Source organism: Oncorhynchus kisutch, linkage group LG12, assembly GCF_002021735.2.
Source record: "Oncorhynchus kisutch isolate 150728-3 linkage group LG12, Okis_V2, whole genome shotgun sequence".
In the NCBI taxonomy this organism is placed as follows: Eukaryota; Metazoa; Chordata; class Actinopteri; order Salmoniformes; family Salmonidae; genus Oncorhynchus; species Oncorhynchus kisutch.
In genome coordinates, this window is record NC_034185.2 from 47983341 (window position 1) to 47998198 (window position 14858).

The 14858-nt window shown below is 39.3% G+C and overlaps 2 protein-coding genes across 2 annotated transcripts; one reads left to right on the forward strand and one right to left on the reverse strand.

Moving 5' to 3' along the window:
- The first annotated feature begins 929 nt into the window (after window positions 1-929).
- LOC116376470 (SLAM family member 8-like) lies at window positions 930-5897 on the forward strand. The gene is made up of 5 exons (XM_031836672.1): window positions 930-1038; window positions 1899-2231; window positions 4624-4923; window positions 5234-5335; window positions 5448-5897. The coding sequence occupies exons 1-5, from the start codon at window positions 993-995 to the stop codon at window positions 5465-5467; spliced, it is 801 nt and encodes a 266-aa protein (XP_031692532.1). The 5' UTR covers window positions 930-992; the 3' UTR covers window positions 5468-5897.
- A 2580-nt stretch (window positions 5898-8477) lies between these two features.
- Window positions 8478-9692, reverse strand: LOC109900420 (SLAM family member 9). The gene is made up of 3 exons (XM_031836673.1): window positions 9330-9692; window positions 8845-9153; window positions 8478-8757 (listed from the first exon to the last, which is right to left on the reverse strand). The coding sequence occupies exons 1-3, from the start codon at window positions 9670-9672 to the stop codon at window positions 8630-8632; spliced, it is 780 nt and encodes a 259-aa protein (XP_031692533.1). The 5' UTR covers window positions 9673-9692; the 3' UTR covers window positions 8478-8629.
- Between the last annotated feature and the right edge of the window lie 5166 nt (window positions 9693-14858).

The following is a 14858-nucleotide window of genomic DNA, read 5'->3' on the forward strand; positions in this document are numbered from 1 at the left end:
ATTGAAAACTAGTCGCTTGACTTGATTTAAATACATACTCATGTCGACTGTGAAAATGAAATTGTGGTAGGTGACCTGTTCACTGATGATTTGAAGCTGATAAAGTCCAGTGTCGTTGATGGTGAGGTTTCTGATGGTGAGAGAGATCCAGTCTGAGCATCCATCTGTAGTCGGTCTTTGAACGGCGCAGAAGCAAAGTTTGGTAAGAGATTTACGGTTTGTGCCGTAATTCTGAAAACTCCATTGATTGACCATGGCATGGAATCATCTCGGTTTTAATTTCAACCATATTTTTATACATTGCTGGCATGTATCAATTGCAAAGAGTGGCAACTTTAGATGTGGTCGACTATGAAGTTATCATCGTTAGATTACGAGCTTTTTGAAGTGCAACAATAATAAAGATTGCTTTGGGAAACAGCTCGGAGATTTAAAGATGTTCCTATGAAGGCTCTACTGATGAACTTCTTTTGGCTTTTGGGAAACCGGGACCAGGTTGTGGCAATTGACCCAGTTTACTTTGTGCATCTACGTCATCTCGCTGTCTTCACAGACAACTAAAACAAACCCTCAGCGCCGCAATACCGCTAGACCAAACTGAGTATGGCACAGGTTGGCACACTGTCACAAGTAATAAAAACAAGGACGAAACACAAACGAGATGGTACAGCAGAGCACCCGGATGGAGAGGCTAGCTAGCTGCTCTAAACTATTGAATAGCTGCGGGTAGCCTATACTTCTGCGCTTATACACTAACATTACCAAGCGAACCCTTTCTGGAATCCGCCGATATAAGGAAGAGGTGAAAGTAGTGACCCGAAAGCGCCACCATGAACACTGGAACATTCTATAAAAAAAAAAGGAAAAAAGAGGGAGGTGCCTAACTGCCCTAACTTCAACTATTAAAGGTGCGCCCGCCTGAAAGCGTAGAGCAAATAAAGCGGCCGTGAAGAGACCTAACCTATGACGTCCCAGTAATAGAGAACTATAAAATGACAACGCTTCAATATTTGGGAATATCAGTACTTTTCATCATCGGTAAGTAGGCTATTCCTATAAAAATTGTACTTCGTGTTGGTGTTTGTTTTTACCCCCAAGCCACACGACTCCAGAATAGGTAATCAAATGGCTACCCGTACGATTTACATTGTGTGCCTTCCCAACCCCTCTTTTACATGGCTGCTACTCTCTGTTTATCATATATGCATAGTCATTTTAATTTTAACCATATCTACATGTACATACTACCTCAATCAGTCCGACTAACCGGTGCCTGTATATAGCCTCGCTACTGTTATTTTTCACTGTCTTTTTTACTGTTGTTCTTATTCCTTTAATTACCTATTGTTCACCTAATACCTTTTTGCACTGCTGGTTACAGCCTGTAAGTAAGCATTTCACTGTAAGGTCTCTACACCTGTTGTATTCGGCGCACGAGACAAATACACTTTAATTTGATTCGTTACTTCTGTAATTTACAGGCAGGTCTCCTCATAATGTGTAGGCTAGCCTATTAGAGTTTGCTTTGGAATAACAGCTCGGAGATTTTAAAGATGTTCCTATGAAGGTTCTACTGATGAACTTTTTACTGCTTTTGGGAAACCGGGCCCTAGGTTGTGGCAATAGACCCAGTACTACAGTTTAGTTTGTGGTGTCTACGTAATCTTGCTGAGTCTACCTTTAAACCTAACCTATAACATTAAACCTAAAAATACATGTTTTTATTAAACTTAAACTAAATAAAAACTAGTAAAGTGGATCTGAAAACAAACTTAAGGTAAACTGAATTTCAAATTAAAACAAAACTATAATAACCTTGATACACACAAACAGTATGATTTGTGCCCTTTGTCTTTGCTACTGAACAACACATTCATATTTTATTTGTTTGATTCCAGATCTGTTGGGAGCTGTGAATGCTGAAGTCAATACATTGACAGGGAGAGAGTGGCAGTCTGTCACTCTACACACTGGACTAACTGGACTACAGGCTGATAAGATATTTTGGTTATTTGGTCCAGTCATTCCAAACACCTCAATAGTTGAGAGTCAGGTCATCAGAGGAGAGAACATCACAGAAATCAAAGGAAGATTCCCAGACAGACTGCAGCTGGACAGAGAAACTGGATCTCTCAGCATCAGAGATCTCACCCTCAACAACTCTGGAGTTTATCAGCTAGACATTTTCAATACACACAAAACATCTCAGAGATTCTATCTAACTGTCTATGGTGAGTATTGGTTTTTATATATAACAGGGTTTCAAGTGGGACCCAATGCCCATACCATACAGTAATAGGTGTGACACAAAACATTACACAGTGTCTATAATGTTCATCCCCAGTGGACTTTTTCACATTTTGTTGTGTTACAAAGTGGGGTTGACATGGATTTAGACCAATAGGATTGTTTTGTCATTAATCTACACAAAATACTCCATGATGTCAAAGTGAAAAGAAAACTCTGTAAAAAATGTTAAACCCCTTTGTTAGGAGAAGCCTAAAATAGTTCAGGATTAAAATTTGCCTAACAAATCACATACTCTGTGTGAAATAATATAATAATATGATTTTTGAATGACTATCCCTTCCTGTGTACCTGATAGCTACATACAACATCTGAAGGTCCCTCCGTTGAGTAGTGAATTTGAAGCACCGATTCAACCACACAGACCAGAGAAATGTTCAATACCTCATCCAGGCTGTATCACAACCGGTCGTGATTAGGAGTCCCAAAGGGCTGCGCACAATTGGTGCATCGTCGTCAGGAAATGGTCGGTGTAGGCTGTCATTGTAAATAAGAATTTGTTCTTAACTGACTTGCCTAGTAAATTGAAGGTAATTTAAAAAATATATATAATTCAATCCATCCCATTTTGTAGCACAATAAAATACTTATTATAGGCACTATATTATTATTATTAGTAGTATTATAATACATAATAATAAAAATGATTATATAATAGGCTATATTATAATGCTAGCCATGTTGTTGCAGTTTTTTTAATCACTTTGGCACATTTTTCAGATGTAAGGTATATTTTCAAAACTCTTGGTACAACACTTGTAATGCCCCCTGTCTTATGTTCAGAACTTTTGAATTAGGATTCATTTGAGGTCAAAACATCTTTCAACCCTGAGTCATTCATGAAAAATCATGTTTTCTTCAGAAAACAACATGAACATTGGATTTAGTCACCAATACTGTATATCAGAGAATGATACAGGATCACCAATTAGTAATTTTATTGTAACATTTAATCCAATAGCACAAAATACATTATACAATTTTCAAAACGGATATTTTTGAAGTGCTGAATAGAATAAAAAATAGAGGATAAATAACATTTCCCATTTTTGTATAAAATTTTGGAGCATGTTGAGATTTTTTGGGGATTTACAGAAACAGTTTCCTTATAGAGTACAAACGAAGAAGAAAAAGTGAAATATAGGATTATTGTGGCATGAATTGTAAAACAGAAGCCTACAGTAAATGGAATTGATGTGGTGTACTGTATGCCATTTCTGCCCCAAGCAACATTGCACAATATAAACTTTTGTGACGTGTCACTGTAACTGCTACAGTATCATCAGCTAAAATCATAATCTTATAGTGTATCAATTCAATTCTGATATTTACAACACCATTGTTGCGATTGTTATTATGTCCTCAGTCACCGAATCTAAAGCCGTATTATGAATAGGCCTAACCAGACATTGAGAATGGAAACCGTTTAGGCGAATCACATGTATGTTCTTGTAATAATGTGGGGTTAGCCATGTTATCCGATGTCTTGTTTTTTGATCACCTGTCAGATAAAATAACCATGTTTAGATTTTGTGGTCGAACGCAGACAATTGGATTGTGCGCGCAAAACCTCATGTTGTGCTTTGCTCCGAAGCCTAAAATGCTCTGTCTGATCATGTATTTAGCCTAGGCATACTTATCGAAACATACAACTATAATGTGATCATATATAACAATTAAAACGTGGAGGTATATCAAAACTAATATTAAACGATTCCCTTGTTTATTGTTCATTTCCTGGTACGAGTTTTGACTGTCAAACAGTGGGTGCGTTCGAGCTCATAGTTTATTCAGTGTAGCCTACGGGTATAATGGCATCAGTTTATGCCAGAGGAGGTAGGAGCTGTATGTTATTTTTGTTTGTATGTTGTGTTCAGTCAACGGCATAATTCTTCACTTTCTAAATTAAAAGCCTGTCTGGCAAGAAAAACTAGATCCGCATTGTTGCCTCCTCACTCTAAAATCCTACCACTGTGTCAACGTCACACCAAGTATTGCTTTGTGACGAGCAAATACTTTGAATATGAATGCAAATTGAAAGGGTGATTTTGTGCAGTGAACAAGTGACTGTTTGTTGCACTCAGTCAATTGAGAATGTGCTTAGTTTTGAATTGAGCAGTTTTGATCTGTTTAGATTTGTGCTTAAAGTTGTGAAAATGTACCACATACTTGTGAAAATTGCACCAAAGTGATAAATGAAAAACGGAATGTGCTCACCACAATTTTGTTACTAGAGAGAGTTGTCCTCCTACCCAGAGGACCAATATTAATTACATGAATCTGTGTTAAAACATTGTTTGAATTTTAATATCCCAGCTCCAGTACCACTTCCTCAAGTCAAAAAAATCCCTGAAGGTGATTTTCTGGACAGTTCATCAGAGAAGGGGAGCTGTTCAGTGGTGTGTTCTGTGGAGAACCGGAGAGACATGACCCTGTCCTGGTACAGAGGAGAGAAGAGACTCAACCAGACCAGCAGCCCTGACCTCTCCACCAACCTGTCTCTCCCTCTGGAGATAAAGCTACAGGACAACAATATCTACAGCTGTGTGGCTGCCAACCCAGTCAGCAACCAGACAACCAAACTCAACATTGAAACACTCTGCCTTCAGTTTGTAGGTATGTCATTAATGGTAATGTGCAACATTTTCTTTGTTATTGGACTGGTTAATTCGTTTATTTGGATCCCCTGTCACTTCTATTCTTCCAGTGCTGTGGGCTAGACACCAGATAAAACAGTCATATTTATCGACAGGAACAGCCCACACAGACAGCATTTAGTTACATTCTTTTTTTGCTATTGATTAAATTAAGCAAAAAAGTAGAACAATTTAGCAACACTATCAAATTAAATTATGAGAAGGAACAGGGTAAAGTGTATATATTGTTTTGGGACTCATCAGTTTGTTCCCTGTTTTTATTTCGACAGAGTCTGATCCTAATCTAATCACAATCGTTGTGATAGTCCTTGGAATAGGCCTGACGTTATTTATCGTAATATGCTGCATCTGGAAAATGAAATATATTAAAGGTAAGTGACATACTTCTTGAGTAGCCTAAAGACAAAGTACTCCTGTCATGGTTGATACTGTATGGTATGAGCAGTGTTGAAATACGCAATTGTTTTTGTGCTCACTGTACAGGGTGCTGTGTATCCACGTAAGGGAGTCCAGAAGAGGAGGACTCTGTTGGGTAGCCTACTCTGTCAGACCCTGCATTTTTATTTATTTATTTTCATTTTACCTTTATTTAACTAGGCAAGTCAGTTAAGATCAAATTCTTATTTTCAATGACGGCCTAGGAACAATGGGTTAACTGCCTGTTCAGGGGCAGAACGACAGATTTGTACCTTGTCAGCTCGGGGATTTGAACTTGCAACCTTTCGGTTACAAGTCCAACGCTCAATTTCATCTTCTTCCCCATTGAAGAAAAATAACCCATTAGACTGTGTCCCTGCCACTGTGAAAACAGAATGTACATTTTGACATGAACAAAGGATGTGTTTTATGCAGCAAATAATCACTCCTCTACACTGTACCAACTTTTGTCTGCAATTGTATTACTAAAGGAGTATTTTAATACTTAAACAAAGAGTCTGTGTTTCCTTTCCATTACTAATGTATGTTTGATAATTATATAGACCTGATCATTTGTTGAAGAAATTGACCAACAGTTGAATAAATATTAACATTTTTTTTTAAAGATAGCCTTAAAGGGCAATTCCACCACTTTTCAACCTTATATTCATTATTTCCAGTACCAAACCAGTGTCTCCAGCGCACTTTGTATGAGTGTCTACAGCTTCCCATGTGTATGAAGAATGGTCCACCGCCCAAAGGACATTCAGTCAACTTGACACAACTGTGGGAAGCATTGGAGTCAAGATAGGCCATCATTGCTGTGGAATGCTTTCAACATCTTGTGGAGTCCATGTCCTGACAAATTGAGGCTGGTCTGAGGGGGGTGCAAATCAATAATAGGAAGGTGTCCCTAATGTTTTGTAAACTCAGTGTACTCCGGTGGTTTAAATGTTCCCCTCAAAACAACATTGATTACTTTTGCCAAATCCAATGTATTTTCCACGTCACAATAACTTGACAAAGGACGTTGAAACAATGTTGATTCAACCAGTGTCTGTCCGGTGGGATTTTATGGTTTTTGTGACACCAACTGTGGGTTTGATAGTTGAAAAAGGAATATATATGTTTAAAGTAATGACGAAAGGATTCCACCCTGAAATCATATAATAGTATGAAATGTGTTAGAGTCATAATTCCATAATGTGTGTGACTAGGCCATTGTGTTACTATTTCGCAATATGAGCTGGGTATAGTTCAGACATTCAAGGCCAACTGAACTGTCGACTTGTGATAACTCTGAAACCAAATAACAGGAAAGAGGCCTCCCCAACATAGGTAAGGGGGAGTAACTGTTAGGAATGGCTAGGCTTGTAGAAGATAATGAGAAATTATGTGTGTGTGTGTGTGTGTGAGGGGTTATAAAATTACTGTGTTCTCATTTTTTAAAGGATTGATCTATTGCAGACTGGGGGCTTTGTCTAAATCTTCATTAACCAGGGTCTTACAAACTTCTGGGAATTGGTCAAAGTTATAAATAGTTTAGTTAGAACATTGAACTAGTATAGTAGCATAAAGGGTTATAGGTAACATAGCATAAGTTGAACTCTAATTAGGACAGTGTATTCATTAGTCGGACACTGTTGCAAAACGTTTAGCGATGGAAACCGTTTCCTCGAAACTGAAAACTTTTTGCAACAAAAATGAGAGTTTCTATTATGCAAAATTCAGGTGGATCCCTGGCTGTTTCATTCCATTTGCCTCCGTAGAAGGTGCCATGTGGAGCTACAGTTTCAACCGTTTTATATCAAACGTTTATATGTGGCTTTATATGGATTGAATTTACCTTCATCTTTTATCAATGTTTGCAATCAATAACACTTGGATATTGAGGCCTCTTGTATTCTCACACTACTGAGGTGTGCGGTTATTCCCTTACAAGGCACAGTCTTTTTTGTGATAATGTTTACTTAACTACAACAGCAACCTCTCATCTCATCTATGGAAATGCATATGGAACCAAACCCTGTAGTCTATTTGGCATCTATAGAAGTGTTTGTTGTTTGTTTTTATCTGTGCTGAGGAGCAGGGAAACTTGAATCAGCCAAACTGGGTGCTAGGGGTGAGGGGCCAGATAAAAAAAATAGCCCTTTGGGTTCCAATTAGAACCCTTTTGGGTTTCATGTAGAACTCTCTGTGGAAAGGGTTCTACATGGAACCCAAAAGAGTTCTACCTGGATGGAATGGAAACAAAAAGGGTTCTTCAAAGGGTTTGCCTATGAGGCCAGTCGAATAACCCTTTTAGGTTCTAGATATCATTTTTTTCAGAGTGTAGGCACTAGACACTATTTTAAACTCATGACAATCTCCAGATTGCGCAACAAAAAAGATCCTGGTTGTCGTCACAACAGCACTATTGCTGCACAGCTCCAGGAGCTCTACTCAGTGGGCTAACTAGCCTAACATTGTGCCAAAATACAAATGCTGAGAGAATGTTGTTATTTTAATAATTTATATGTAATGTCATGTTTTAAAAAAAAACATATTTGAATATACAACAAACTGTTGATTCAATGTCCTTGTTAGTCCCTGACAAGATTAATTCCTGCTGAAAAGACTTAGAATAACTATATTTTAACAGGCCACTGTTAAAGTGCGGTTATGTGTCTGACGTGTGATCTCCATGGGTGAAAGCACAAATGACACTGTGATAGCATTATGACAAGGAGAGCAATGTCCACTTTCCTAAAACAAAACAAAATAGTCCACCAACAAACACCATGATACTTTTCACAGTTATGGCAAAGTTGTGTATTCTTGACAGGTATCCTTATGCTTTTGCTATAGCAATTGACATTAGTGGGCAAGTGAAAACAACTTCTGTAATAAAACTGTTTCCAGTACATAGTTACTTTTCCAAACACATTTGAGTAATTTCGGCAGACGCTCTTATCCAGAGCGACTTACAGTTTGTGCGTTTATCTTAAGGTAGCTAAAAGAGACATAACATATCATAGTCATAGTAATCAAAACATTTTCCTCATGTAGCTATCAGCAAAGTCAGTACTAGTAAGAAAAGACAGGTACAAGTGTTAGTTCATGAAAGGTAAGGGTGTTTGTTTTTTCTTATTATTATGTCATGACATTTTTTACATCATGTAAATGGCAATATCATCACACTGGTCAAGTCCATGCAAAACTATGGACAGTTTTTTAAATAGTGATACCCCAGAGAGTCAGGTCTGAGTCTAAGGGCTTCTTCTGTGCCAGAAGTGATGAACCAGCAGAGCGATCGTGGCCACAGCCACCAGGGCAGACAGGACTGATCGCACCACCAACTCAGTCAGGGTGATGCACCGGGCACAGTCACTGGAGTCTGAGTGAGAGAGACGCACAGACAATGAGAGTCACATTACGCATATCAATTGATCCAATATCAGTATGCTATGGATTGTCGACATACCTGCATGTTGCAGACAGTGCTCCTCAATGCTGAGTATGGTTGTCTGGTTACTGACAGGGTTGGTTGCTACACAGCTGTAGGTGTCACTGTTTTTTCCTTTAATTTCCAGAGGGAGAGACAGGTCGGCCTGATGGGGACTACTTGTATTGTTCAGTTTCTCCTCTCCTCTGTACCAGGACAAGGTTACCTCTTTCCCGTTCGCCACAGAACACACCACAGAACACACCACAGAACAGCTCCCACTGACCAACCGACTGTTTACTGAGGGATTATGTGGGGTGTTTCTGATGTTAGGAGTAGGCACTGAAGCTGGGACACCAGGAGACCAACAGTTATTACAGTGATTATTGGGCACAACATTGACTAAAGGTCACATTTATCATGAACAATGAAGAAAGGGAATTTGTGGATTTACCATGAACAATGTAACTCTGAATACAGATCTTGTTCGATATTGATTGAAAACTGGTCTAAAACATACTCACCGTAGACTGTGAAAATGAAATTGTGGTAGGTGACCTGTTCACTGATGATTTGAAGCTGATAAAGTCCAGTGTCGTTGATGGTGAGGTTTCTGATGGTGAGAGATCCAGTCTCTCTGTCCAGCTGTAGTCTGCCTTGGAATCTCCCTTTGTACTCAGTTATAATTTCTCCTCTGAAGGCCTGACTCTCAACAATGAATATCTCTGGACGGACTGGCCCAAATAGCCCAAATATCTTTGCGTCACTCTGTAGTTTGGCAAGTCCCGTGTGTAGCGTGACAGTCTGCCCTTCTCTCCCTCGCAGTGGCTTCACTTCCGCCTTCAGATCTGAAACACAGTAACACATTTGATAAGTCACCCACCTAGTCTAAGAGGAGTTCACACGGCAGGGGCCTGAGTCCAGACCACACAGGAAGAGCCAAGCTTACTCTTTGTTAACAGACAGGAAATTCTAACAGCTTTGACTACAATTTTCAACACTGATATTTTTGAAGTGCTGAATAGACAATCACCATTGCTCTGTCTAAAAAAAGAGAAATGAATGTGGACATTTTCTTGATTCATCAAAAAAACACCATATTTTAAGTACACAATAGGATAAATGCCACACCAATTAAAGTTGTATTCAGGTATTATATTATGTGCATCAGTAAAATGGGAACACAAAGGACATTTTAGATGATACAGGCTTATTCCCTCTTATTGCTACCTTTAGTATTGTTTTTAACTGATATCTTTCAACCACTAATAAGCATAGTTTAAATACTTTGATTTAAATCAAATATCCACGTCATAACAAAATAACAGAACATAGCTGTAAAAACCTGTTTAAAAAAATAATTTAAGCTACCTGCCACCAAGAAAAGCAAGAGAGTAGGTATTAAATAGCGTACCATCTTCTTAGTCAGTCCAACATCTATCTGGTCGTAACTAAACTGATAAGACCTATTTCCAGTGGTCTTTGACTTCCTGTATACCCACAGGGGAGGCGGAGTCACCTCATCTACAACCTTAAAATCTCTCAGTTCATATATGACTACTGTATTAGTTTCCACTGGGTGGCATAGATGATGTACAACAGGGGCGGCAGGTAGCCTAGTGGTTTGAGCATTGGACTAGTATCCGAAAGGTTGCAAGATTGAATCCCTGAGCTGACAAGCTACAAATCTGTTGTTCTGCCCCTGAGGAAGGCAGTTACCCCACTGTTCCTAGGCCATTATTGAAAATAAGAATTTGTTCTTAAAACCTCTTGGCACACACCGATCCCTTTAGCGGGATCATTTTTGTCAACATCCGCTGAATTGCAGAGCGCCAAATTCAAATTAATGTTGTTAATCCACCTGGCGTGAGATTTCAAAAAAGCTTTACAGCGAAAGCAAACCAAGCGTTTATGTGAGGACAGCTCTTTCAGCAGACAAAACATTACAAACAGCTAGCAGCAAAGTAGATTGGTCACGAAAGTCAGAAAAGCAATATAATTAATCGCTTACCTTTGATGATCTTCGGATGTTTGCAATCATGAGACTCCCAGTTACACAATAAGTGTTCATTTTGTTCGATAAAGATTATTTTTTATATCCAGAAACCTCAATTTGGTTGGCGAGTTTTGTTGAGTAATCCACAGGCTCATGCAGGTCACGACGGGCAGACGAAAATTCCAAATAGTATCCGTAAAGTTCGTAGAGACATGTCAAACGTTTTTTAGAATCAATCCTCAGGGTTTTTTTACAATAAATAATCGATAATTTTTCAACCGGACGGTAGCCTTTTCAATACAAGAGAGAAAGGAAAGGTCTTGTTCCTGTGTCGCGCGCATGAACAAATCTGGGGACACCTAGCTATCCACTGACGCGATGTGATCATTCTCGCTAATTTTTCAGAATAAAAGCCTGAAACGATGTCTAAAGACTGTTCACACCTTGTGGAAGCCACAGGGAAAGGAATCGGTTTGATATCCCTTTAAATGGAGGGTAGGCATGCAGTGGAACAGAGAGGTTTCAGAATAACAGCACATCCTGGTTGGATTTACCTCAGGTTTTCGCCACAATATCAGTTCTGTTATACTCACAGACCATATTTTGACAGTTTTGGAAACTTTAGAGTGTTTTCTATCCTAATCTTCCAATTATATGCATATTCTAGCTTCTGGGCCTGAGAAATAGGCCGTTTCATTTGGGCACATTTTTCATCCAAACATCAAAATACTGCCCCCTATTAACTGTCTTGCCTAGTTAAATGAAGGTAAAATAAATAAAAATATGCTACCCTGGCCTTCATAAGACATTGATGGGTCTGAAATAGGGGTATCTTTTAATGACTTGTTGGACAGAAAAGGGACTTCAGGGACACCTTGGTGGTCTTTGACCATCAGTACCACTGGCCTGTCTGTGCTCATGAGGAGTCGATGCTATTTCAACTGTAACAGTTTGTTGAATTTGTGATCTCAACAATAATATCCACTGGGTGACGGCATTGTACAAAGTAAAGGATTATTCAGGAGTTATATCCATGGCTGTCTGTCTACCAAAATAAAGGCGAATTCACACATACTGTGTAAATATTGTCCATCATCATAATCATTATAATAAATATGTTCCACCCTGAATTAGTTTATTATGTAGAAATAAGTTATTTTGCACCACTACTACCTGAGGTGAATTCAGAGAATATGAACGATGCTGACACATTTCAGATCAATGTTTTATTATAAATGATGTCCTTTACAGTAAGACAATGACAGGTCTGCATTGGATGAGTCTCACGCATAAGCATTGATGTTTGTGAATTAAGATCATTAACAAAGCAGCAGAATTGTTTTACAAAAGAAGCATCAATCTACATACATGTGTTATGTACAATGAAAGCAGTGACATAACATTGCATATTTACTTCAGAAGCGTAGGCTTTTTAAAAGTCTTCTGAATCCTGACAAAGCTGTGAGAGTGACTGAACCAAAAACACGTTGGGTGATCGAGAAGTAGGATAGAACTGAACAAATCAGAACAGAATGGTAGAATAGAATTGAATAGAATCTCCCCAAGTAACATGTTGTGCGGCACTACACAGAAGTGGTACTGGGGCATGTGATGAGACAGTCAGGGCTGAGCCTGAGAGTGTCTTTTTTGTCTGAAGTAATGAAACAGCAAAACAGTCATGGCCACACCCACCAGAGCCGACAGAACCAATCGTACCACCAACTCAGTCAGGCTGATGCACCAGGCACAGGAATCTGAGAGACAGACAGACGAGACAGACAAACGGACAGAGAGAAAGAGGAGTTAATACAACTAGGGGAGACGTGTTCAAATAGCTGCTTCTTAAAATGAATATCCCATCATGGATTATTGTCATACCTACATACTGAGGACAGTGCTCCTCAACGTTGAGTTTGGTTGTCTGGTTGCTGACTGGGTTGGCAGCCACACAGGTGTAGATATCTTTGTCCTGTAGCTTTATCTCTAGAGGGAGAGACAGGTTGGCGGAGGAGAGTTCGGGGAAGCTAGCCTTGGTCAGGCTCTCCTCTCCTCTCTACCAGAACAGGGTCACCTCTCTCCGGGTGGCCACAAAACACAACACTGAACAGCTCTTACTTCGATGGACTGACTGGTAAACGGCAAGGTTCCTGATGTGAGGAGTAGACACCGGAGCTGGGAAACCAGAATGAATAGCACGTTATTTAAGTACATCGACACATTAAAAAAAACGCATCGGCATACAGGACACACACTGGTAAAGACACACTCACTATAGACATTTAGATTGAAACTCTGGAATGAGATCTCCTCGCTGATGACATGTAGCTTATTAAGTCCACAGTCGTTGATGGTGAGAGATCCAGTCTGAGTATCCATCTGCAGTCTGTCTCTGAACTTCTCACTATAGTATGTTCTGTTCACACCTATGCTCAGCTGAGCTATTCTTTTTTCTGGACTGACTGGACCATATGCCCATAGTATGTAAAGTTGTGTAGTTTGGTACGTCCAGTCTGTAGAGTGACTGTCTCTCACACTCCTCGTCTCACATCCTTCACCTCAGTCTGAACAGAACTCTTCAGATCTGGGACACAGCGAAACAACAGTTACTCACCTGAAATGGGTCAAACCAGAGTTCCTGCATCAGGGGCCAGAGCCCAGACCATGCATGAAGAGCTAAGTCTACATAGAGCAGGGACAGGATGTGTTTTCTAAATGTTCATTCGATTTTGCTGGGCTACTAAAATCATTGCTACTTAAAGGGGAAGTTCAGTATTTTTCAACTTTTAGTACATACAGTTTAAAACATGTTATAATTAATTAAACATTTTTACTATTCATTTATTGCAGATAAAGGGCCTGGTTATAGGTTTAACCCTGACATCCTGCCGTTTCCAATTCCACCCCGTGGTCAAGACATCCTCTCTTGCTCGTAGGATATCCCACACAAGCCCCAGCTCCGTAAGTTTTCCTGGCACAATGTCGTTCACATCCAGACAGGCTTTGGAAAATACATACGAACTAATAGATCTTTTTGTATCACCTCTACTATATCTGTCATGTTACTGCAGTCTTTTTTTTTAAAGTCCACAAACATGTGTGTAAAGTGTACACCTTTTGTTTCACTGTAGATTTGTTTAAGACCACCAAGAAACACCTGATTTATCCCACAGCATTAATTAATAAGCTGGGTAGAAAAGGATTTTGTTTAAGTCATAAGTAAGGGCCTTTCAAAAAGAGTCTGTCATGATTGACTGTGACAGCCCCCACCCTGGAGAGCAGCTCTCCTTTGATCCCCTTCAGGGATTGCTAACTCTGGAAATTACTATGTTCTGCACAGAGTTAGGTAAATCCGCTCTTTGCCCCCCTTACATTGGGGAATAAAATAACTAGCTGCTCTAAACATTGATGTTTTTTGGTGTCTCTAGGTTCATCTCTAGACTGCTGAATGAGGCCTGTTACAGTTTACTTACATAACCTTTGAAAAGGAGTTTGTGAAGCCGTTCAGTCCTGGATGTGTGTAAAACATATTTAACACGTATTGCTTGTTACAGAAGACTACTGTTGTACATTCATCCCTGTTACACCTTTATGTGTTGGCTCTTTATGTCTGTACATAGTGTGAAAATAGGTTTCCCTAAAGTTATTAACCCCTAAACCTGAATCTGAAATTAACTTTGTGATCTTTTCTTACCCCTATTACTTTGGGGTTCTAATCTACCTCTTTCAAAAAAAAGAGATATAAAAGCGATGCACAGAGCATCGATAGGCTGGAGCCACCTGGAAGCTCGGTGCATGTGCAAATAAAGAGAACTAAATAGGAAACTCAAGAGTGTGTTAGGCCGAGAAACATTATTTAGATGCTTGTTTTATTGTTGTTGAAAGCTTGAAAAATAACACACCCTCTAACACGTGACAACAGGAACAGGATGTCCTGGCCGGATGCCCATATTTGGGCATGTACGCATCATCCGGACATAGGGTCATAAATCAACATTTTGACCCGTGCCGTCTACTTTATTCTCTCTCATCTGTATCATGTGGCTTTAAAGCTCAAATT